The sequence below is a fragment of the Triticum urartu genome, chromosome 6, assembly GCF_003073215.2.
Source record: "Triticum urartu cultivar G1812 chromosome 6, Tu2.1, whole genome shotgun sequence".
NCBI classification, from domain to species: Eukaryota; Viridiplantae; Streptophyta; class Magnoliopsida; order Poales; family Poaceae; genus Triticum; species Triticum urartu.
The window spans coordinates 110,371,694-110,396,053 of NC_053027.1; the positions used below are offsets into that span (position 1 = coordinate 110,371,694).

The 24,360-nt window shown below is 44.7% G+C and overlaps 3 protein-coding genes across 5 annotated transcripts; all 3 read right to left on the reverse strand.

Moving 5' to 3' along the window:
• Positions 1-187: 187 nt before the first annotated feature.
• LOC125516126 lies at positions 188-5,992 on the reverse strand. Of its 3 annotated transcripts, none has more exons than XM_048681596.1 (7): positions 5,305-5,991; positions 4,388-4,480; positions 3,706-3,798; positions 2,231-2,323; positions 1,424-1,569; positions 1,243-1,353; positions 188-935 (listed from the first exon to the last, which is right to left on the reverse strand). In XM_048681596.1, exons 1-7 carry the CDS (start codon positions 5,933-5,935, stop codon positions 354-356), a joined length of 1,749 nt encoding a protein of 582 aa, XP_048537553.1. In that variant the 5' UTR covers positions 5,936-5,991; the 3' UTR covers positions 188-353. The 3 variants fall into 3 exon arrangements, with proteins under 3 accessions (XP_048537553.1, XP_048537554.1, XP_048537555.1); XM_048681597.1 differs by having other exon boundaries at positions 4,409-4,480; positions 5,305-5,990; XM_048681598.1 differs by lacking the exon at positions 2,231-2,323 and having other exon boundaries at positions 5,305-5,992.
• Positions 5,993-17,165: 11,173 nt separating this feature from the next.
• LOC125516644 lies at positions 17,166-18,238 on the reverse strand. Its single transcript, XM_048682008.1, has 2 exons — positions 17,462-18,238; positions 17,166-17,186 (listed from the first exon to the last, which is right to left on the reverse strand). Exons 1-2 carry the CDS (start codon positions 18,080-18,082, stop codon positions 17,166-17,168), a joined length of 642 nt encoding a protein of 213 aa, XP_048537965.1. The 5' UTR covers positions 18,083-18,238.
• Positions 18,239-19,774: 1,536 nt separating this feature from the next.
• Positions 19,775-23,359, reverse strand: LOC125517113 (F-box/LRR-repeat protein At2g43260-like). Its single transcript, XM_048682300.1, has 3 exons — positions 23,086-23,359; positions 21,601-22,760; positions 19,775-20,165 (listed from the first exon to the last, which is right to left on the reverse strand). Exons 2-3 carry the CDS (start codon positions 22,732-22,734, stop codon positions 20,010-20,012), a joined length of 1,290 nt encoding a protein of 429 aa, XP_048538257.1. The 5' UTR covers positions 22,735-22,760; positions 23,086-23,359; the 3' UTR covers positions 19,775-20,009.
• Between the last annotated feature and the right edge of the window lie 1,001 nt (positions 23,360-24,360).

The window sequence follows — 24,360 nt, forward strand, 5'->3', positions numbered from 1 at the left end:
TGCAGCTGCAAGCTTAAATTGTTGGCACGGTATCCACAGTTGGAACCAAGCGAAGAACATCAATGAACTAGGGTTCATACCAGCATCGAGGTAATGCTTTCGTTTCATATTTTGCGTGACACGGTCAGCCGCTGCTGGAGGCAGCCCCTGCTTGGGCACTGTCATGCAAAACAAAAATTGGACACGATAAAGAGAGAACGTTTCCCCAGTAACTGAAGTAAACAGTAGGAGACAGAAACAGTCTCTAACTCAAGTTATTTCTTCTCAACCAGGGGTAGAGATACTACTTTCCATTGGGCTACAAAATTCACCACCACTTACTGCTACTAGGGAACGTTTTTACACCAGACTTTTCAACCTGATGAAGCGTGGGTGATGCTCAGAACAAGCCCGAAGTGGTCACTAGGTAACACAGGATACTCAATGTTCTGGACTACCTTGCGGACTGTCTTCTCCTTGTAGTGTGATATCCCAGGTATCGCCTCCTTCCCGATCATCTCGATGGTGTCGATCTCGAAATCCGGCAGCTTGCACACGAACCGGTCCAGCCTCTTCTGCAGCTTGCGGTTGCCTGCCAGCATGCCGTTGGCCCTCGTGTCGTACGTCCAGCCGTCCTCGCCTGGCTTGAGCTCGGCCCAGGCATCGACCCAGCCGTCTGAGAGAGGGAATGGCCCGTCGCCTTTGTCGTCCCAGTTCATGTCTCCGCAGAATATCACGTTGCGGAACTTGTCCAATATCCTCATGGATGCATTCGCCTGAGTTACTCGTTCCTTGCTGTACATCTGATTCCACGCGCAGGGGCTCTCCAGGTGGCTTGTGGCCAACACCAACTTGGTAGCGCCTCCAATGTTGATGTCTGCCACGCACAGCTCCCTTTCCATGACTGAGTTGGAAAATGGGATGCATTCGAAAGAATTCACAGGCAACTTGCTCATCTGCACTTATTGCAATCGAATCACATTACTGAAATACATGAATGAAATGATAAGAGGATACATGCTCTAAAGCTGCAAAGAGGAGCAATAGAATTTTTGAGAGCAGTAGCGCTTTACATGGCATTATATAAACAGATTGGTCATATGTGCATCTTGGTGGCCATATAATATAAAAGGCACACTTTATTTTAATGGAGATTAAAAATTAACAGTTGCATGTAAACTGTAGAAGAAGATGAGTAAATCAAAATTCACATATGCTTGCACTCATCCCATATATGAAGTTTGCGAGAAGCACAGTGAATACCTGCATGCAGTAATATTGTCTCTGCATGGCCATCCTAGCTGACAGCGAGCATTTGTATTCTTGCCACCAGCCAGATTTTTGGAGAAGCATATATATGTTTGGTGTAACCTCCTGCAGTTACACAGGGAAATTGAGAAGGGGAAAAGAAATAACAATAAGTTCAAACTGAAAAACTCTGGACCTGGAAGCATATAAGATCTGGGTTGTGGTGCTGAATAAGATTTCCAAGAGCATACATCCTTTTCGTCAGTTCCAAATCCTCCCGAAACCATACGTTGTATGTCATGACTTTGATGGTCTTCTTATCCAAATGAGTCTCAGAATTTACTGTGGAAAGCATTATAAATATTTAGCCTCTAATAACCTGCATAAAGTAGCTAGAAATATTTGTTTTCTTCATCAATTTAGACAAACAACATAGAAGGGTTCACTGGTTTCAAGATAAGTTCATGCTGGGTTTCAAGACAAAGAACATATGATATCTAAGATAAATCTGTTAGTGACTTTTAAAGGGATCATGCATTCATGCTGAGTTATACTCCCTCCGTTCCTAAATATAAGTCCTTTTAGACATTTCAAATGGAATACAACATACGGATGTATGTAGACATATTTTAGAGTGTAGATTCACTCATTTTGCTCCGTATGTAGTCACTTGGTGGAATCTCTAGAAAGACTTATATTTGGGAACGGAGGGAGTATTCAGCATAACAGGAAACAGACTATATAGAGCTACTCAGCATCAGTCTGTGGGCAATATACTACTCCCTCCGTCCCATATTAATTGTCGTTCAAACGGATGAATGACAATTAATATGGGACGGAGGGAGTACATTTGAACAGATTCGGAAGGAAGGACACCATCAATCAGGGGAGACGTAATACAGAAGCAATTCTTCCACATTCAACAACTAAAACCTCCAGTATTTAATTTTTAAAAACATACAAATTTACAATAGCCCTTTTTTTATTTTAACCCTAGATATACCTTTTTTGGCAGTTGGCTCATCCCTTTCATTTGAGCCGCCACCCTCGTGGACAATGGCTGGCGACGTCAAGCGGCCTATCTTCCTCGAGCACCCTAGGTAAACCAAAGGAAAGATTAGTGCATGGACAAGGTCATATTCTAGAAGAGATTTGACATCGACAGACAAAGAAAAAGTAATAGCATTTAGGCGAAAACTGCAAGCTCTATGGTGTACTACTTAGCAATCGTCCTAAAGCCTCAAACAAAATAAAGATGACAACAATTAGAGCAAAATAATAAAATATCTCTTGTCATTTCTTAGGTAGTTTACCATATTGTGAAATTCCATATGTGGCCATCTGACATTATTACCCGTTCCTAATTACTCTCATGTTGATTTGCCGTAGTTTATCCAAGTCTGTTAACAAACAATGTGAGGGCAATTGGGATGCTTATTTTTCCTTTATCTCACTAATTATAGATAACTTGCCATGAAATAAGATGGGTGGCACTGAAAATTGTGTAGCATCCCAAAATTTTATCCGAAAATCAAAGAAAGAGGGGGGAAAGTCCAATGTAGCAATATAACATTTGAACAGATTCGGATGAAAAGAAGATGAATCAGGAGAGCCCTAGATTACGTGGATACTTCTGGAAACTGGCATGGCGTTTGTACGCATCAGATATGTCCAAATACCTGCAGGAACATAACGGATATGTATCCATCTATTTTCCCTTTTCCAAAAAAATAAATTAGTTCAGATACCTGTGGGATACCCATGGGATACCTGCCGAAGACAGGAAAACCCTAAACCCCACTATTTTTTTTGAGGGGTCCTAAATCCCACTATCCCTACCCACGACACCCTCCTCCCTCCTCTCCTAATTCTGCCTCCAACCCGACCTGAGCTGGTGCCACCGCTAAACAGGTAAGGAAGGCCAGCCATCGCCAGCCCGCCGCTGCTCTCTTCCCTGTTCTGAGCGCGGCCACACCAGAGAAGGAGAGCTCCATGACGCTGCTGCTCCATCACCCATTCTGAGCACTGCCACAGCTCCTGGTCAATGCAGTCCAAATGTTGAGTGCTGCTCACGTGATTCCTCCAAATGCAACCCGAAATTGTCACTTTTACGAATTGCCGTATAAAAAACACCAATTTCTATATATTTTTAATATTTACTCCCTCGTCCCAAAAACCTTGTCTTAGATTTGTCTAGATACATTTAGTGTTAGATACATCCGTATCTAGATAAATCGAAGACAATCTTTTTGGGAGGGAGGTAATATTATATATATACAAGCGTACCCACGTATCTGTGTTTTTGAAAAAATGACGTATCGCAGTGTCCGTATCCATATTGATGTACCCATGCGTTATAGGGAGAGACGTAGTAGAGGAGCGATTTTTGCACATTCAACAACTAGAAAACTCCAGTACTTCATTCAGAAAAGGCATACCAAAATAAATAAATCCATTTTACTTTAACCCTAGATAAACCTTTTTCGGTGGTTGTCTCATCCCTTTCATTGGAGCCGGCGTCCTCATGGACGATGTCTGGTGACGCCACGTAGCCTCTCTTCCTTGAGCACTCTAGATAAATGAAGTAAATATTATTGCACAGACAAGGTCATGCTGTAGAATAAATTTGAGAAGGAAGTCAAGCTTATCTTATATAAAAAAGTAAAACATTAAGCAGAAACTGCAAACCCTGTGTTGTATTACCTCCATCCCAAATTACTTGTCTTAGATTTATCTAGATACGAATATATCTTAAACTTATTAACACTAAAAAAGTGTTAGATACATCCGTATCTAGAAAAATCTAAGACAAGTAATTTGGGACGGAGGGAGTACTAATTAGTAACCATGGTAAAGGCTCAAATACAATTCAAGTGAACACAAATTGGAGCAAAAATCGAATACCAATATATCCCTCGTCATTGTACATCGATTTTCTTAGGTAGTTTACTATGTTGTGAAATTCCATATGTGCCCATTTGACATGGGAATTTATACAGCTTGACTTTAAAATAGTTTACTCGAGTCCATTATGAAACAATATGAGGTCAATCAGGAGCATTTACTCTTCTTATAGATAAGCAGAAAAACTCCAGTACTTAATTTGTCAAAAAACATACAAAATCAAAATAATCCTTTTTTACTTTAACCCTAGAAAAACCTTTTTCAGTGGCCGTCTCACCCCTTTTGTTCGAGCCGTCGCCCTCGTGTACGATGTCTGATATTGCTGCGTGGCCTCTCTTCCTAGAGCACCCTAGATAAACCAAAGGAAATATTATTGCATGGAGAAGGTCATATTGTAGAAGAAATTTGACATAACAAAGTGACATTATTTTGCATGAAAAAGTAATACATTTAGGCAGAAACTGCAAGCTCTATGTTGTACTCCCTCTGTAAACTTTTATAAGACGTATTATAAGATGTACTTTTATAAGACGTTTGACCTAAAATGTCTTATAAAAGTTTACAGAGGGGAGTACTACTTAGCAACCATGCTAAAGCCTCAAACACAGTGAAGATCAGATATATCTCTCGCCATAGCACATCAATTTTCTCATATAGTTTACCATGTTTTGAAATTCTATCTGTGGCCATCTGACTTGGGAATTTAAACCCATTTACATATGCCATTAGCATTATTACTCGCTCCTAATTACTCAGGTTGATTGTACCATAGGTATCCAACTGTGTTAACAAACAATTTAAGGGCAATCAGGAGCATTACTCTCTTTTACCTCACTATAGTTAACTTGTCGTGATTTAAGATGTGTCAGAATGAAATTTGTATAAGATCCCAACATTTCATCCAAAAACAAGAAAGATCCATTGTTACAAAATAACATTTGAAAAGATTCAGATAAAAAGACAGCATCGATGAGGAGAACACAACGGAGAATCGGTTTTTGCACATTCAATAACTAGAAGAACTCCAATATTTATTTTTAAAAAGCACACAAAATCAAAATAACCCTTTTTAATTCAGTCCTAGATACTGTAGAAGAATCTTGATAGGGAACTCAAAGTAAAGATTATTTTGCATACAGAATAAGCAAAAAATATATATAACCCTAGATGAACCTTTTTCGGCAGCAGTCTTATCCCTTTCGTTCGAGCCGGCGCGCTCGCAGACAGTGTCCGGCGACGGCGCGCGAGCTACCTTCATCGCGGCATCAGAGCGGCCTATGTTCCTCGGGTCCCGACGGAGCGGGAGGAACGAGGCGCCGGCGACGGCGGAGAAGTCCAGCTCGTCGCCGTCGTCAACGACCACGGGGCGCGGGGCGCCGCAGACGGCGCAGGCGGCGGAGCTCCCGGGGTTGAGGAGCGTGCAGCGGGCGCAGGACCACTGGGCCGGCGGGAGCGGGCGGGACGACGAAGAGGCGACGACGGCGGAATGGCCCGGCGACACGTCGTCGACGTCCACGGGGCGCGCGGCGTCGCACGCGGCGCAGGCGGCGGCGCTCAGCGGGTTGCGGAGCGTGCAGCGGGCGCAGGGCCACTCGGGCGGCGGCGGGGAGCGACCCGGCGGCGGGAGCGTCGAGGTGGATGGGGACGAAGGGGGAGGGGGCGAGGAGGCCATGGTGAGCCTGGGGGAGCGGAGGCGGAGGGTTCTGCTGGGAAGGAGGAGGGGTTTGGGCTGCGGGAGGAGGAGGAGGCGGCGGAGGGGGCGGAGGCGGCCGTGAAAAGGGGGGCGAAAGAGGAACGTGGCCATTGGAAAATTTTGAATTTTGAAGTCGGGGGCTCCGTCCGCCGGTGCGCGAGGCCGAGCGTCCTCTCGAAGGAACCGGGTCTTCCAAAGGCCAGTGGATAATGCCATCGTTTTTTCTGAGCGAAATATACCATCCTTTGTTTTTTGTATATAATGCTACTACAAACCCGACGTTCGCTAGGAAGGGATGGCAAATCGAAGGTCTTTTATGGCAATTTATATTGTCACAAGGATGACGAATTTAGTTTGCAAGCACGGCAAATCCTCGTAAAAAACTTAACTAAGGCGAATTTATTATGTTTGTCAATTAAATTTGCCATCCTCAGCCAACATAAATTGTCATGCAAATCGTTCGCAATTGCAATGCTTCCCGTTCCCTGGTTAAGCCGGATGATGGGTGGTATTTTTCCCTTTTTAGGAGAGTGAGAGGGAGCTGTTTTTTGTGGTATTTTCCCCCCTTTTTAGGAGAGTGAGAGGGAGCTGTTTTTTTTTTTTTGAAACAAGAGTGAGAGGAAGCTTTGATCCTTTTAATTGGGCCTTGGTGGTTACGGGTGTGTTTGGATTCGAGCCAAAGCTGGCCTTACCAAAATATTGGCGTGCCATTCGGCTGTCATTTGGATTGAGGCCAATATTTTGGCTAGCCCAGCATGCCCTGAATGCCTCGTGTAATTTTCGCCAAATCATGGGCGTGGCGAGGGCGTAGGAATCGCTCGCCAAAAAATTGGCGTGCTCAGCCCGCTCTGACGTGTACGTTAATACTGTCTCGTGATGTTAAAAAAAGATTATGGATTATCTCGCTGAGTAACCAGAATTCCAGAAAGCAGTGGTCATGCACGTTTTACGTCGTGGTTGTTTCGATTTCCTTTTCGTATGCAGAGGTTGTTTTGATAGACTAATCCAGTGTAAGCGGCCGCATAACTAATCATGTTTAAGGTTGCCTAATAGCAGCCCACCATTGCCTCATAATACTTAACCGTGACATTGTATATGCTGTACACTTGTCCTTTTGCATATACATTTCCTTTCTTTTAGTACACCGTAGTTAATTAAGATTCCGTGTTTCCCTTTTAGGGCCTCTTTGATTCACAGGATTTTGAAAATATAAGAATAGGAAAAATATAGGATTGCAGTGGCATGTCAACTTGAATCCTATAGGATTAGCAAAAAGTGTTTGATGTCACATGAAAAACAAAGAAATTGTAAAAAGAGATTGGAGTGGATGTTAGATTTCCTATGAAATGTAGTACAAAAGATTTCATAGGATAAATTCCTATGGGATCCAATCCTATGAATTAAAGGGCCGACATAGGAAAAATTCTTAAGGATTTCAATCCTCCAAAAATTCTAAATAATTCCTTTGAATCAAAGGAGCCCTAAATTGGCTCAATACTGAAACTAAATTTAAACCAAATCAGGTTTTTTAGACAATAACTTCTTTTGAGACAATAAAAATATATCAAGTACTAATCAATGTAAGTTATGAAGCTTTTGCCAACCCAGCGGCTCCAAGCCAAATGGAGGCCCAACAATTTTGCCAATTTTTTGGTAAGTACAATGGCTTCAATCCAAACAATAACAACTTGCCAAATTTTTGGTCATGCCCTTGCTTTGGTCATGCCAAAATTTTGGTCGGGCTAGTTGGGGCACAAACCAAACACACCCGACCTGACCCACCTCGTATGGCTTAAAACCTTGAAACAGTCGTTTGGAAAATAGTCCAAATAAATTTGCACTAGGATGTGTACAATTTGTATTAGTTTGCATGCTTTATCAAAAATCTATACATTTTGCTAGTAAGCCTTTGGGGTGGCTACATGTCGTGTCATTTTTTTTTGGGAGGGGGGGGGGGTTTGTATTTTTTATGTGTAACGCCCAAGGCCGGAAATTCAGATGCCTTTCATGGATTCCGGGTTTCTTCATGTGTTTTGTTTTGCTTGTTGCATTCCTCTTTGCATCATGTGCCTTGCATCATGTCATCATGCAACTCGTTTTAAAACTCACTAAATAAATTGCATGGATCTTTGGTCCATTTAAACCGAGGAAATGCACATGGTGATTTTCTCTTTATAACATATATCCTCTCAATATTATTAGGGAGCTATAAAATATTATTCCATTAATTTGAAATTCACCATAACACACTTGCAAAATCCTAATGCTTTAGTTATCACAACTCTTGGCCTCTAACTTTGCCATATGTCCTTTCGTCATTTTCCAGAGCTCCACCTAAATTCTCAACATTTTTGGGCACTTTGAAAAACCTGTCCTAGTTTAAGCCTTTTGAATTAAATTCAAAGAAATTTGAATTTAATCTTTCAAACTTGACCTTTTCTATATTCTCGGACCGTGCACATTTTACGAGTCCGTGAAAATTATCCCCGTGCCCAAATCCTGTCTCCACCCTTTTTTTCTTTTTCTTTCCTTTGTTGTTTTTTTTCTTTCTTCTTTTCTGGGCAATAAAGAGAGGTTAAGAGAGAGTGAGCCCAATCCAGCAAGCCCTTCAGCCGGCGCCCTCCTCACTGGGCCGGTCTGCTAGGCCCAGATGCGCTCCAGCCGGCCCACACCCTGCCGAACCCTAGGCCTCGATCCCATCTCCCTCGTCTCCCCTTGTGCCGCCAGGGTCCCGCTTCGCCCGATCTCCTCACCTCTCGTTCGACCCCCACCTCTCGCTCCCGTGTCCTACCACCTGCGCCTCCCTCTCTCTCGCTCGCAGCTCCTCCATCCTCTCGATCCCTCTCCTTCTCCCCGCGCCTCCTCCATCTGCAGAGCGCCACCGCGGCCCTGCCGGCCCGGAGCGCCGCGCCTCCACCCCTGCCATGGACAGCCGCGCCTGTCTTCGTCGCCACTGGCAGGACCAGGAGCCCCATGACCTTCGCCGTCGTCCTGCCTACTCTGAGGACCTCCCGCGCCGCTTCTCCTCTGGCTTCTCCTCGTCGCCGTCTTCTGCACCCCGGCCCCCCTCGGCATCGCTTCGCCCGTCACCGGCCACCGGTGCCCTCGCCGGAGCTTCTGCGAGCTACCCCGCGCCCTGCCGAACCCTCCCGGTGACCTGCAAGCTCGCATTGCGTCGTCCTTTTCAGTCAAGTCCATCGCCGCCTTCTCGCCAGCCCTGCTCAAGCTCCGTCGCCGCTCACCCTTGGCGCCATGGCCCCTGCCTCCTTTGGATGACCTCCTACTGTTGTGCACATCTTCTCACGTGCCCTGTTGTGCGCGATCTTCGCTGCCTGGCACTGTTGCCGTCAACCCTGGGTGAAAAATTCATCTTCTAGAGTCGTCAAAATGCACGAGGACCTCGAGTACGACTACAGGATGACGCGCCAAGTTCCTCTCCGACCCGTGCACGACTGCGGGGATACCACCAAGTACCCCTTCGGATCGCCAAGTTTGTCTTCCACCGGCTCCGAAATCGCCAAGTACCACGACGATACGAGAACAACTACTGTCGGCGTGCTTTTTGCCAAGTACCACTACCGTCGACCCTCGAGGACTTAGTGGACGTCAAGTTTCTCGCCGTGCCCGCGAACATCTACGGAAATTTGTGAGACTAAGAACGTGAACGACTACCGTCGCCACGAGAACGACTACTTCCCACAACGAACCATGAACATCTACTTCCTCTAGCTTGACCTTTTCTATTTTCTAGGACCGTGCACATTTTTACGAGTCCGTGAAAATTATCCCCGTGCCCAAATCCTGTCTCCATCCTTCTTTTCTTTTTCTTTCCTTTGTTGTTTTTTTCTTTCTTCTTTTCTGGGCAATAAAGAGAGGTTAAGAGAGAGTGAGCCCAATCCAGCAAGCCCTTCAGCCGGCGCCCTCCTCACTGGGCCGGTCTGCTAGGCCCAGCTGCGCTCCAGCCGGCCCACACCCTGCCGAACCCTAGGCCTCGATCCCATCTCCCTCGTCTCCCCTTGTGCCACCAGGGTCCCGCTTCGCCCGATCTCCTCACCTCTCGTTCGACCCCCCACCTCTCGCTCCCATGTCCTACCACCTGCGCCTCCCTCTCTCTCGCTCGCAGCTCCTCCCTCCTCTCGATCCCTCTCCTTCTCCCCGCGCCTCCTCCATCTGTAGAGCGCCACAGCGCCGCCGCGGCCCTGCCGGCCCGGAGCGCCGCGCCTCCACCCCTGCCATGGACAGCCGCGCCTGTCTTCATCGCCACCGGCAGGACCAGGAGCCCCATGACCTTCGCCGTCGTCCTGCCTACTCTGAGGACCTCCCACGCCGCTTCTCCTCTGGCTTCTCCTCGTCGCCGTCTTCTGCAGCCCGGCCCCCCTCGGCATCGCTTCGCCCGTCACCGGCCACCGGTGCCCTCGCCGGAGCTTCTGCGAGCTACCCCGCGCCCTGCCGAACCCTCCCGGTGACCTGCAAGCTCGCGTTGCGTCGTCCTTTTCAGTCAAGTCCATCGCCGCCTTCTCGCCAGCCCTGCTCAAGCTCCGTCGCCGCTCACCCTTGGCGCCATGGCCCCTGCCTCCTTTGGATGACCTCCTGCTGCCGTGCACATCTTCTCATGTGCCCTGTTGTGCGCGATCTTCGCTGCCTGGCACTGTTGCCGTCAACCCGTGGGTGAAAAATTCATCTTCTAGAGTCGTCAAAATGCACGAGGACCTCGAGTACGACTACAGGATGACGCGCCAAGTTCCTCTCCGACCCATGCACGACTGCGGGGATACCACCAAGTACCCCTTCGGATCGCCAAGTTCGTCTTCCGCCGGCTCCGAAATCGCCAAGTACTACGACGATACGAGAACAACTACCGTCGACGTGCTTTTTGCCAAGTACCACTACCGTCGACCCTCGAAGACTCTGTGGACATCAAGTTTCTCGCCGTGCCCCTGAACATCTACGGAAACTTGTGAGAGTAAGAAAGTGAACGACTACCGTCGCCACGAGAACGACTACTTCCCACAACGAACCATGAACATCTACTTCCTCTAAATTGCATCGAACCCAAACCCTTCTGTTTGCACGCTTCAAAGGTATAACCGTCGAGACGACCCTCCGTGGACCGAATGCATGTGTGTTGAATGAGATGAACCCCGCGTTTTGCACCGTGTCTGAAATTGTCGCTTGCATGTTCCTCCTCGTTGCCATGCCATCCACCCATGGGAACCCGGCAACCGGGATCACCCCATCATCTTGCATGACACGCTCCCGTCACACTTCCTTTTGCACCAGTATCTCCACGAGCTTCCGGAACCGATATGTTGCGTGGCATCATTTTCGAATTCGTTGTCGTGGCACCCCTTTCGTTTCCACCATGATGACAAATGCCTCATATCTTATCATGTCAACGTTTTCATAAATATTGCATAAACTTGAACATGTCATCCACATCATGTTAACAACATTAAGATGTTTAAAATTGTCGTTTGCATTAATTTGCTAAATGCATGTGGGGATTTACCGAAAGTGTTGTTTGTTGTTTCCGGCCTCATTTAAACTTTCCTAGATAGATAGTTTCGTTATGCTTCACCTCTTGCCATACTAACCAACATTTAATGTTGTTGAGTACATAAACGGGAGAGAACTAAATAAGTCATGTGGTGTTCCGTCAATATGCAACTTGTTACATATTGAGCTCCACTTAACTTGTAGTTTTGTTTGTGCACTTTGCCATGCCATGCCTCATTAAACCGGACATGCATCATACTTGGTTGTGCATCATGCCATGCTTATGTGATGGTTGTTTACTTTGTTGCTTGCTTCTTTCCGGGTTGCTTCTCTCATTAGCTTCGGTTTCGTTTCGGAGTTGTGATGATTCGTTCGACTACGTCCGTTTGTCTTCTTCATGGACCCGTTCTTCTTCCTTGCGGGATCTCAGGCAAGATGACCATACCTCGAAATCACTTCTATCTTTGCTTGCTAGTTGATCGTTCTATTGCCATGCCGCGATACCTACCACTTGCTATATCATGCCTCCCATATTGCCATGTCAAGTCTCTAACCCACCTTGTCCTAGCAAACCGTTGTTTGGCTATGTTACCGCTTTGCTCAGCCCTCTTATAGCGTTGCTAGTTGCAGGTGAAGATGAAGTTTGTTCCATGTTGGAACATGGATATCGTTTGGGATATCATTATTATTATATCTTGTTTACATTAATGCATCTATACACTTGGTAAAGGGTGGAAGGCTCAGCCTTATGCCTGGTGTTTTGTTCCACTCTTGCCGCCCTAGTTTCAGTCATGCCGGTGTTATGTTCCTTGATTTTGCGTTCCTTACGCGGTTGGGTTATAATGGGAACCCCTTGACAGTTCGCCTTGAATAAAACTCCTCCAGCAAGGCCCAATCTTGGTTTTACCATTTGCCACCTAAGCCTTTTTTCCCTTGGGTTCTGCAGACTCAAGGGTCATCTTTATTTAAACCCCCGGGCCAGTGCTCCTCTGAGTGTTGGTCCAAACTAGAGCACCGTGCACGGCCATCCCTTGGCAACTTGGGTTACGTCGGCTCCTGTACGCTTAGCTTATCCGGTGTGCCCTGAGAACGAGATATGTGCAGCTCCTATCGGGATTTGTCGGCACAGTGGGTGGTCTTGGTGGACTTGTTTTACCATTGTCGAAATGTCTTGTAACCGGGATTTCGAGTCTGATCGGGTCTTCCTGGGAGAAGGAATATCCTTCGTTGACCGTGAGAGCTTGTGATGGGTTAAGTTGGGACACCCCTGAAGGGTTTTGAACTTTCGAAAACCGTGCCCGCGGTTATGGGCAGATGGGAATTTGTTAATATCCGGTTGTAGAGAACTTGACACTTAACTTAATTAAAATGCATCAACCGCGTGTGTAGTCGTGATGGTCTCTTTCCGGCGGAGTCCGGGAAGTGAACACGGCTTTGGAGTTATGCTTGAAAGTAAGTAGTTTCAGGATCATTTCTTGATCACTTCTAGTTCACGACCGTGCCTTGCTTCTCTTCTCGCTCTCATTTGCGTAAGTTAGCCACCATATATGCTAGTGATTGCTGCAGCTCCATCTCACTACCCTTTCCTATCCATAAGCTTAAATAGTCTTGATCTCGCGGGTGTGAGATTACTAAGTCCCCATGACTCACAGATTACTTCCAAAACCAGATGCAAGTGCGGATGATGTTAGTGCAGGTGACGCAACTGAACTCAAGAGGGAGCTCGATGAAGTTCGTGTTCGTTGTGTTGTTTCGTTTCCAGTTAATCAGTAGTGGAGCCCAGTCGGGGCGATCGGGGATCTATCGCATTAGGGGTTGTCTTTCTTTATTTGGTTCCGTAGTCGGACCTTGTATGTATCTGGATGTTGTAATGCTATATTTATGTTTTTGTGTGAAGTGGCGATTGTAAGCCAGCTCTTTATTCCTTTCATATTCAGTACATGGGATGTGTAAGATTACCCCTCTTGCGACATGCCTACTATGCGGTTATGTCTCTAAGTCGTGCTCCGACACGTGGGAGATATAGCCGCATCGTGGGTGTTACATTATGGTGACGTATTTTTGGATTTCTTGTTTGCACAATGTATGGAGCAAGATCGTTTTATTGTCTTCTAGTTTTATGCCTTATATTTTATGTTTATGAAATGATGGGTTTTAGTAATCATTTTGTGTGTGTTGGTTCTTTTATTTTAACTCCACGCCAACATTTGCACATGAATGCCCTGGGAGGTGCATTGTTATGGTTTGGTAATGTGAAGGGGCAGCGGCGTAGTCAGACCTAATGGCATTTCTAACTGATCTCCTACAAAATAGCGGCGTATCCAGCCTAGTAAAGTTTAGTGGAGTATTTATACTCCACTAATTTTTGGTTGATTCTAGCCAATCATCTAAACTTAGCGGAGTAAAATGTAAATTTGAATAAATTCAATCTAATTTTGACCAGAATTTGCATGGATTTAAACATAGGTTCAACATAGATAGTCTTGACAATCCAAATTAAACACAAGTTCAACATAAATTTAAACTTAGACTAAACTACACTAAAAAGTACTCAAATTCAATTGTCGAAGTGTGGAGGTCGAGCCAATCCTTCCTCGTCAGGCCACCCTCGGTGAGAGTTGGATCTGGGCCGCTGCCGTCGTCGTTGTCAGGGAAGATACTCCCCCACTCCTCAACATCGATCTCCTGCTCGCCACCCTTCTCACCACCTTCCACCTCGTCATCGGAGACGACGATGACTTCCCAGCCATTGACGACGAATATCGCCCGCTCCACCTCCACGAGCTCCGGGGGTTGCCGGCGGAGGTCCTCCATGCAGGCCTTGTCGGCGACCTCTGCCTCGAGGCGCTCCCTCGCCTCTTGGTCCTACCGGGCCATCGTCGCGCTCACCACCCCCGGCTCCGGTGGGACAAGGTGGACCAGTGATGTCCTGAAGGGGAAGTTCAGGTAGGCGGGGGGCGCCGTGGTACTGGACTTGCCACTAGTCGTACTCCATGACCGCGAGCTCCGCCGTGTGGAACGACCCGATCCACTTCCGTTGGTGGGCCTCACGGTCGGTGATCTCCGCCACCCACGTCCCCCACAAGCAATGTCGGACGCCGATGTAGGTCCTCGTTGACGACCGCGACGAAGTAAGCTCCAGGAAATCCTTGAATCGGGTGGGGACGGGCCGATTGGGCGAGCGGCGGCAACGCGAGGATGCGCCAGCGGACGACGACCTGCGGATGTGGCGGCGCGGATCCATGCTGCGGATCGGTGACGAGGACCTCAGGCCACCGCGTCCGGCCATTGGTAGGAGAGGCGGCAGCGGGGAAGGGCGAGGGACCCGCCGGCGGCAGGGCGAGGGGAGAAGAGGAGGCAGAGGAGCGTAAGAGAGAGAGAGGGAGAGAAGTTTTACTCGGCAGCCGAGCGGTGGAGTAAAAATAGATTTGCGGCCACCGAGTAAATTTTTTATTCCGCTAACATGTATTGGGTATCGGTTAGGTCCCAATTAGAAAAGTAAAACCGCATTTTTACTCTTCTAATCGGTTATAAGGGACTGGTTAGAAATGGCAGGCCTGGGGCGTGGCCATGAAATCCTTCGGTGCCTACAGCTACGGTTGCTACTGTTGGAATTGTTCACGCTGCAGTATTGAGGCTGGCCAACGCATGGCTCATTCCTGGCGATGCAGCTGGTAATGTGTTTGAGTGTGTCGTTGATTTTATCATCTATTTTATATTTGTTTGATATCTTCTATGTTTTTTCATTTTCCATTTTGTTTGTCCTCGGTCGTGGTGTTCCACCAAGAAAATTCTCTGCAATCTTCTCTTTTGGTGGTCTCTTTATTTTATTTTAGATGGATGTATATATGTTGAATATGAGAAAGTTTTCAAGTAGGCTGTGAGGATTTGTTTGATTTTGGTTTAGGCCTGATGTGCATGATTTCTCATGGTGTATCTTGTCAGTTCATTTATATATTTGATTCCAGTGAGTGTGTATTATGGATTTATGGATGCAGAGGACTAGTCCATGGAGGGGAACGTTTGGAACCACATGTATGTGCACCCGTTTAAAAAAAAGTTATTGTAAAAATGGTTGAAAAATCATGAATTTTTTGGCAACAAACTTGCTCACGCGTTACACTCGTCTAAATTTCCTTTCCAAGTAATGACTCTTGTAGTATTGTTGGTGAAAAAAACAAAATTAACACTATATTACAGTTCCCCGCAAAAAAAGCACTATATTAGAGTTACTGTTCACTCCATATTGTCCTTTAAACTTTATTTTGTTAGCCGAGATTTTTTTGGTGATTTTTTTCTTAGTCAAATTTTTTATAGTAGGTCAAGTTTGTTCGAAAAAAGCTTCAAAGATTTTTTACCTTTTCCTGAATTGCAAAAAAAAATATCCCTTATCAGGTTCATCACGGTATTTTCCACTAGTCCGTACACTACTTTGGAACAAAGTCAAAAACAAACAACGAAAGCCTGACTTGCGCGGCCGGCTAGATCGGCTTGTTCCAACCATTATAGGCGACGCTAGGCTCGCACTTTGGAAGAGAGCAGCGCCAGATTACTCCACGGGTTCCAGATTTTTCGTTCCACATGGCTTCACTCTTCTCCAAGTCCTCAATGGTAAATTCATATATTGCATCAGGAAATCACAAGATGAATCATATTTTCTTCCGTACCAGACATAAATATATGTTTCAAAACAAGCTCCATCAAGAAAAGACTCACAACAGCGTTCTCCAAAATCCAACCAGAGATATAGTAATACCAAAATGATCCTAGATGTGGATGTCACAACCTACCACACTACAGTTCTGAGCCAATTCAAAATATATTGTGAAAATCAGTACTCATCATTCATTCTTGATATTTCATTATCAATCACTACACATTATCCATTCTTGATATTTCATTATCAATCTCCCAATCTAGCATGGCTGGCAGTTTACTTAAATTAATTGGGACAGAAAAGTATGCACTTCCTCTATCCGGGTTTATGAGGCCTAATATGTATTTCGAGATTTACTTTGACCATTAGTTAGACCAATAATATGTGATATGTATGCCACAAAAAGTATACCATTGAATTTTGAAAGAAGTTTCCAATGGTATAATCTTCAAGTCATACATTTCATATAATATTGATGGTCAAAGTAAAGCCTTGGCGCAGTGGTAAAGCTGCTGCCTTGTGACCATGAGGTCACGGGTTCAAGTCCTGGAAACAGCCTTTACAAAAATGTAGGGAAAGCAGGAGCTACATGCACCTGGCCGCCACTTTATTGATGGTCAAAGTAAATCTCAGAATATGCATTCAGCCTTACAGACCCGAAAGGGTGGAGTATGTGTACGTGTCACTAACTGGAAAGAAGAATACACAAACTAGATGACCATAAAATGTAGATAACCTGTCAATCTATAAATTAACCAACGACATATAAATAGGACGAGCAGCCACAAAAGTAAACTGCACAAATCTGAACATCGGTGCTGTAGGTAGGTTTGTAGCGACCATGGCAAATCAGATCCTTGATTTTTTTTTTATTCTATATTTGAGTGCTATGACACACATCGACAGACGGACACTTCTTACATGTGATACTCTCACTGGTGGATCTTTGAATAAGACCCACTTCTCAAAAAGATCCATCATATAGTCAGCATTCTAAATTTATCAATGTGACCATAATTTCCATTCTAAAAAGAAGGGATTATAATCTGCAATTGCCAAAAACTGAACAACTTGACAACAACAACAACAACAACAACAACAACAAAGCCTTTAGTCCCAAACAAGTTGGGGTAGGCTCTTGACACTACAATAAAAATCTGAATATGGAATAAGTACCATCAATCAGACCTAATAACCATTATATGATACCTACAAATACATATAAATCAATTTGAAGGGCATAGAATCGATTGAAAAACATGACCACAAATAAATGGAAAAATCCGTATGCTAATGTTGTGCGTCACACCTATGACACTGCAACAACTGTTTTTCCTAAAAATGCAGCTATAATTCTTTAACCCACAGGTGTTCCCCACATCACCTAGAAAATTATCTCCAAGATACAATGATGAAAGCAAATAATAGTAAGGACAGTACAAACATACATACATAATTCCAAAGTATATGAGGATAACACTCACCTCAGAAGTGAACGTGCTCTCTGAAGACAATAGACTTCCAGTGTAAGTACCAACAGATGAGGATTTCCTCATCCCACAATCGGTGTAAGTCTTGGTAACTGGATTATACAATCTTAGCAATCCTGGTGCAGAGATGACTATCCTCCCATCATTTAGAATGTCCACTGGTTGAGCAAAGAGATTTTCACGTTGGCGATCTATGCTGTACCTTTTATTCCAGAGACATTTCTCAATATCCATCAAAAACCACAAGTCCCAAGGGCAATAATATTCAGGATCATGTGCCATAACTAAGAACCCATCCAAACATACCAGCGATAGCCCCATGGCTAGACTAACGTAACTGGACCTGCCATCACTGTCCTCAACAAAGCTGCGCACTGGCATTGGACCTTTGACAATCCCCATCCACTCCTCTGTCTCAAGGTTGAACAAAGCCATGCTACCCGGTTCGACATGGTCGCCAGAAAATGTGGGACGTCGAAATTCCAGCAAGAAGTAGACAACTCCTTTGACAGCGACACTTTTGTCACGGTTACTTGCGATAGGGGCCGGAGGGCCCTGTTTGCCCCTCCATCTTGCATGGCGACCATCATCAAGGGTGATGACCTCACAGAGCATCGGGCTCGACTCGCTATCGGAATTGTCGATGCTGACACAGCGTATAGCCTTGTACTCTCCCGTGGAGCCAACCAGTCCAAAGTCAAATGATTGTGGCTATCCGCTTAACGACATGGCCAGACAAGTCCATAATCTCAATGGTGCCTCCTCTTTGATACAATTCACTGGTACATGTGACAACTAGTGGCCCAGGGTGGCGGGACTTGTGCGCTGCAACGAAGAAGAACTTCTGACGTTGAATTCCCGCTTCTCGTACTTCACCTTCGCCGTCCCAAACAATATAATTTCCAGCTTAATATCATCAATGATAAACTATACAGGCCTGCTCAATGATATACGTAGACAATACTCACCCCCCTCGTCCGATTTTTCTGGCTCCGACACTGTGTGTCCTCCACCCCATTGCAAATAGTGCAGATATTTGAATAAGCCATACGACCATGCATCCGCACTTACCCTGTGGGGATGGAATCTCATGCCAAACACCAGACGAAGTTTCTCAATTTTGATGAGACATTGGACTTTCAAAGCTTGCACCTATGTTTTCTGGTTGTATGTACTTTCTCCATCCTAAAATAAGTGTTTCAATTTTATACTACTAAATTTAGTATAAAATTGTACTAAATTTAAGACACGGGGAGTACATCCCAAGCTCCTTCCCTTCCCTCAAGCCAATCCAGCCTTCTGCGTTTGGAGCCAACCAACATTTTATAAGCTGACTGGACTGAAAAAATCCATCCGATCATAGTGCCATGCCCAGCAATCTTCCCTGTCGACCAAACTCAATGGGATATTCAGCACCACATGTGCATCTATAGCCTGCATGTGCTCCATTACTAACTCCCTATTCCAACTCCTCTCAGCATGAGTAATAAGCTCCGCCACTTTGCTCTGGAGGATTGACCGAACGGGGTGCACAAGTCTCAACATATTATCCCCTGGAATCCAATTGCCATTCCATATGTTAGTGCCTTCACCATTACCACTTCTCCGGATTAGACCTTGTTTAAGCACTTCTTTCCCTTCGTGCACAACACTCCACACCTAAGAAGGGTGGCTCCCCACTTCCGCCTCTAAAAAGTAGTAGATGGGAAATAAACAGATTTCAAGGTACGAGCACCAGGAGAACGTGGGTCTTGGATCATCCTCCACGCCTGTTTTGCAACCATTGCCAAGTTATGGATTTGAGCGTCTGAAACCAAGTCCTCCCATATATTTTGGCATAGACCAAGTCCTCCCATATATTTTGGCATAGACCAAGTCCTCCCATATATTTTGGCATAGTGAGGTCATCCCATGAGACCCACGCCGTTTTTCTCTTCCCATTCTTACTTCCCCACCAAAACTTCCTTTACATTGTGTCAATTTGCTGGCAGAAGCCACATGACAAGACACTTCTCCATTGATCCATGAACCCTCTCCCACAATCTATCTTTTATGTATTTGATCGAAGGAACCATTCTTAAGACTTCCAGACATCAGAGAGCAAACCTAAGTATCTCTTTTAAAGACTCATTAGGAACATCAAGAATGATTTTGATTTGCTCTCTCATTCCTCCCGAGCATCCCTTACCAAAGAAAGTGACGCTAGTCGAGTTCATACACTACTCTCGAACAAGGTCAATAACAGAAGAAAAATAAAAATAGATCTGACTTGTGTGGCTACATCGGCTTGTTCCGAGGTTTGAGATGTTTGTTCCACATGGATTCACTCTTTTCTAATCCAGAATGGTAATCGATCCATATTGACATCGCGTTTGGAAATCACACAATCAAGCTTATTTTCTTCCGTACCAAATATAAATATATGTTCCAAAATAAGTTTCATCAATCATAAAAAGAACATACAAACAACAATGTTCTCTGAAAAAACAACTAGGCTGACATTTGAAAACTGATTTTGTTGGACCATACTTGAAATTGTCTATCAGTTGGTAATTCCTGAAAGTGTGTCCAGTTGAGCGCAGCCTTCCAGACGCTGCAATAAAAGCAAGGCTTGATGCAACATACAGTCTTCACAGAGTGCATAAGGTTCGATGGCTTCAAGGGTGCCATAGCAGCCACAGACAGTGCAACGTTCAGCCTGCAAGAGGAAAGGGACGCATCAGATCTTCACTCAAAACCCAAGATATATACTGCCAGTGCCAAAATGATTCTGTAGTGCTGAATGGGGGAATGAATCATGGCTAGCAATTGCTCAATTCTCTCACTTGTTTAATAACATATGAATAGTTGAGTACTATGTAAAAATACAGCATGAGGAAATAATAAGCAAGGGGTAACAACATGAGTAGGCAATTTACCAATCTAACATGGCTGGCAATTTATTTAAATTCATTGGAGAAAATATGCATGTGTATGTACCGCTAAGAATAGACAACTCTCCAGATAAGAAAAGGAGGCGTACACAAACTAGATGACCATAAAATATACTCCCTCTGTTCCATAATGTAGTGCGTATAGATTTTTTTGAAAAGTCAGATTTTGAAAACTTTGACCAAGTTATTAGAGATAACTATTTATATCTACAATACCAAATATATAAAGTATGAAAGTTCATCTTATAATGAATCTAATGATATAAAGCCAACCACGCACTGGAGCTAAATGGCGCGGTGTTCGATTCCTCACGAGAGCGATTTTTAACTCCGCCTATGTTGTCTCAACATAATCGGTCCCAAGCCCGGGTAAAGGAGGAGGGTTGTGATAGGCTTGGCGAGCCAACATCAAAACTCAGCCACTCTTATGGAGATGAAAACCAAAAGATTTTGTTGTTGTATTCTAGATGTAAATGTTTTTCTCCACAAATTTGGTCAAAGTTTGTGATGCTTGACTTTTCAAAAAATCTATATGCACTACATTATGGAACAGAGGAAGTAGGTCACATGTCATCAATCTATAATAGAATTGACCATCAAAATCTGAATAGGAGCAGCCACAAAAGTAAACTGCACAAGTCTGAACACTGGTGCTGTCAGTACGTGTGTGGCGACCATTGCAAATCAGACCCTTAATTTTCTTGATTTTTTTCTTTTATACTAGGAGTGCTTTGACACACGTCTCCAGACAAGCACTTCTTACATGTGATATTTATCACTGGTAAATCTTTGAATAAAAGTTAAGGAAGCTTCAGCAATCTAAATTTATCAATGCGGCCACTATTTCCGTTCTTAAAAAGAAAAGGATCGTAATCTGCGGTTGCCCAAAACTGAACAGCTTGACAACTTCTACAATAAAAAGCTAACTGTAGAACAAATATCGTCAATCAGACCTAATGACCATCATTTTCTTTACTACAAATACATACAAATCAATTTGAAGGGCATAAAATAGATTGAAAAACATGACCACACTATCAAAACTGTTTACTGTAAATACACCTGTAATTCTTTAATCCCACAGATGTTCCCTACGCTGCCTAAAAAAATTATCTCTAAGATACAAGAATAGAAGCAAATAATAGTAAGGACAGGCCAAACATGCGTACATAATTGCAAGTGTATGAGGACAACACTCACCTCAGAAGTGAAAGTGCTCTCTGAAGACAATAGACTTCCAGTGTAAGTACCAACAAATGTGGAATTTCTCATCTCAAAATCAGTGAAAGTCTTGGTAATTGGATTGTAGAGCCTTAGCCGTCCTGGTGCAGAGAGGACTATCCGCCCATCACTTAGAATTTCTAAGGGTTGAGCAAAGAGAATTTCATGCTGGCCATCTATGCTGTACCTTTTATTCCAGAGAGATTCCTCAGCATCCATCAAAAACCACAAGTCCAAAGAGCTATATTCAGGATTGTGTGCCATAACTAAGAACCCATCCAAGCATACCAGCGATAGCTCCATGAATAGACTAAAGTAACCGCCATTGCGCACTGGCATTGGACCTTGAACAATCCCCATCCACTCCTCTGTCTCAAGGTTGAACAAAGCCATGCTACCATGTTCGACATGGTCCCCAGAAAATGTGGGACGTCGAAATTCCAACAAGAAATAGACGACTCCGTTGACAACGACACTTTTGTTACGGTTAGTTGCGACAGGGGCCGGAGGGCCCTGTTTGCCCCTCCACCTTGCATGGCGACCATCATCAAGGGTGATGACCTCACAGAGCATCGGGCTGGACTCACTCTCGGAATCATCAATGCTGACACAGCGTATAGCCTTGTACTCTCCCGTGGAGCCAACCTGTCCAAAGTCAAATGATTGTGGGAAGAAATGTTTCACATGTGCATGCTCCTTTGCACAGCGACTGGGCAATGCAAAAGTATCCCCCGTGGCAGGGTTGATCACATGGCGGGTCGAACGATGCTCATTTCTGGCGACACAAATAAGGTCCAGGTGGCGTGTGCATTCCAACCGGGCATTCTCCATGCTGGTGGCTATCCGCTTAACGACATGGCCAGACAAGTCCATAATCTCAATGGTGCCTCCTCTTTGACACAATTCACTGGTACATGTGACAACTAGTGGCCCAGGGTGGCGGGACTTGTGCGCTGCAACGAAGAGCGGATCTGAGAGGAGGGACCTCCAGGATCGGCTGACTGCTCGGAAGAGGCATAGCGTCTTTGCCGGGAGGCGCACGAGGATGTGACGCAGCATGTCTTCAGGCAGCACGCCATTGCTGGATGCGGCGACGCGCACCTTCTGCGGCATCACTGAGGGCAGGCGTCACAGTTTGCCTGCAACAACAACAACAACAACAACAACAGGGGAGTACGCTTATCATGTTGCTCAATAATCTGGCGAGAATAGGCGAGCAAGAACACACAAATATGCACAATAGAGACAACAGGTTCGCATCAAGTGGGGATTATATTTTCGATTTTCATTCTACTATATTGCATTGCCCTTGCCTATGATTACGAGGCTACGAAATTAGAAGGTGCAAGCTGATTAAGACCTAAAGCTAAGCCTAGCAAATCATCTATTACTTGGTGAGGCCCCATAGATAGGGGTTTGAGCGGTGACAAGGGGACGGCCAGGAAAAGAGGGAGGGGTTGTTACCACGTCGACGACGCTGGTGAGGTGCGCGGGCGCGCGGCCGGAACGGATGGATGGCGGCGAGATCGGAGGCGGCGCGGGAGCAGTGGCGAGTGGAGACTGGCGTAGCCTAGTCACGGGGGCCGACGCTGGTGAGGTGCGCGGGCGTGCGGCCGGAGGAGGGGTGGATGCCGACGAGGCCGGAGGCAAAGCGGAAGCGGTGGCGACTGGCGAGCGGAGAGAGGAGACTGCCGTCGCCGGCCGACTCGACTGGGCTGCTGGTAGCCCAAAGTAGTCGCCAGGGCTCACCTGAATCTTTTTCGGGTCGCTGCAGTACTGGGCCGACACAGTGCTGTAGCATCATTTTGCACTGTTTTGCCTTTTTCTGTTTTTTTCCTTCAGTTTCTTTTGTTGGTTTTTTAAATTTTCCCTCGGTTTTCGGTGTTTCTTTCTCGATTTTTACTGTGTCCTACTGTTTTGCAATGGTTTCTTCTTTTTCTTTACTTTTTCTCTTTTCATTTTTCTTTCTTGGTATTCTCTTTGTTTTTTCCTTCGCCATTTTTAGTATCCACTACAAATCTGACGGCAGATTTTTTTAGCATGGCAAATCAAACGTTTTTCATGGCAATTTATGTTTGCTGAGGATGGCAATTTTAATTGGCGAGCAGAAATCTACCTTAGTTTATTTTTTTGCCGGGAAATTGCCATGCTCGCCAACTAAATTTTTCATCCTCGTGTCAACGTAAGCTGTCGTGAAAAATATTTTATTTGACATGGCTACAAATATGACGTCTGGTTTCTAGCATCTCTGTTTTTTAAACACATGTCTACTTTCTTTCAAGCATCATGTAAATTTTTCGGATACATCCAGAACATTTTTTTACAAATTTAACTCTTTTAAAACACATAATTTAATTTCAAAATATATATGTTGCTATGTCTAGTTTTTCCTCATACACGCTGTACATTATTCGTATACATCTGAAACATTATTTTCATACACATTTCACATTTTTTAAACACAAGATTAGTATTATTTTCAAATATATATTTTGATGTCTATGTTTCTCATATACATTGTATGTTTGTTGCATGGTTAACATTTTTTAAATACATGATTAACATTTTTCCAAATACATGTTTTTCCAAAATTTTGTTAAAAAAATAATATAAGTTGTAACATATTTTGAATATAAAAAACTTTTTTTTGCATTACAGAAACATTTTTGTACATAGTATAAACATTTTTAACGTGTGTACATTTTTTAATGTCACAAACATATTTTTGAAAGCTATCAA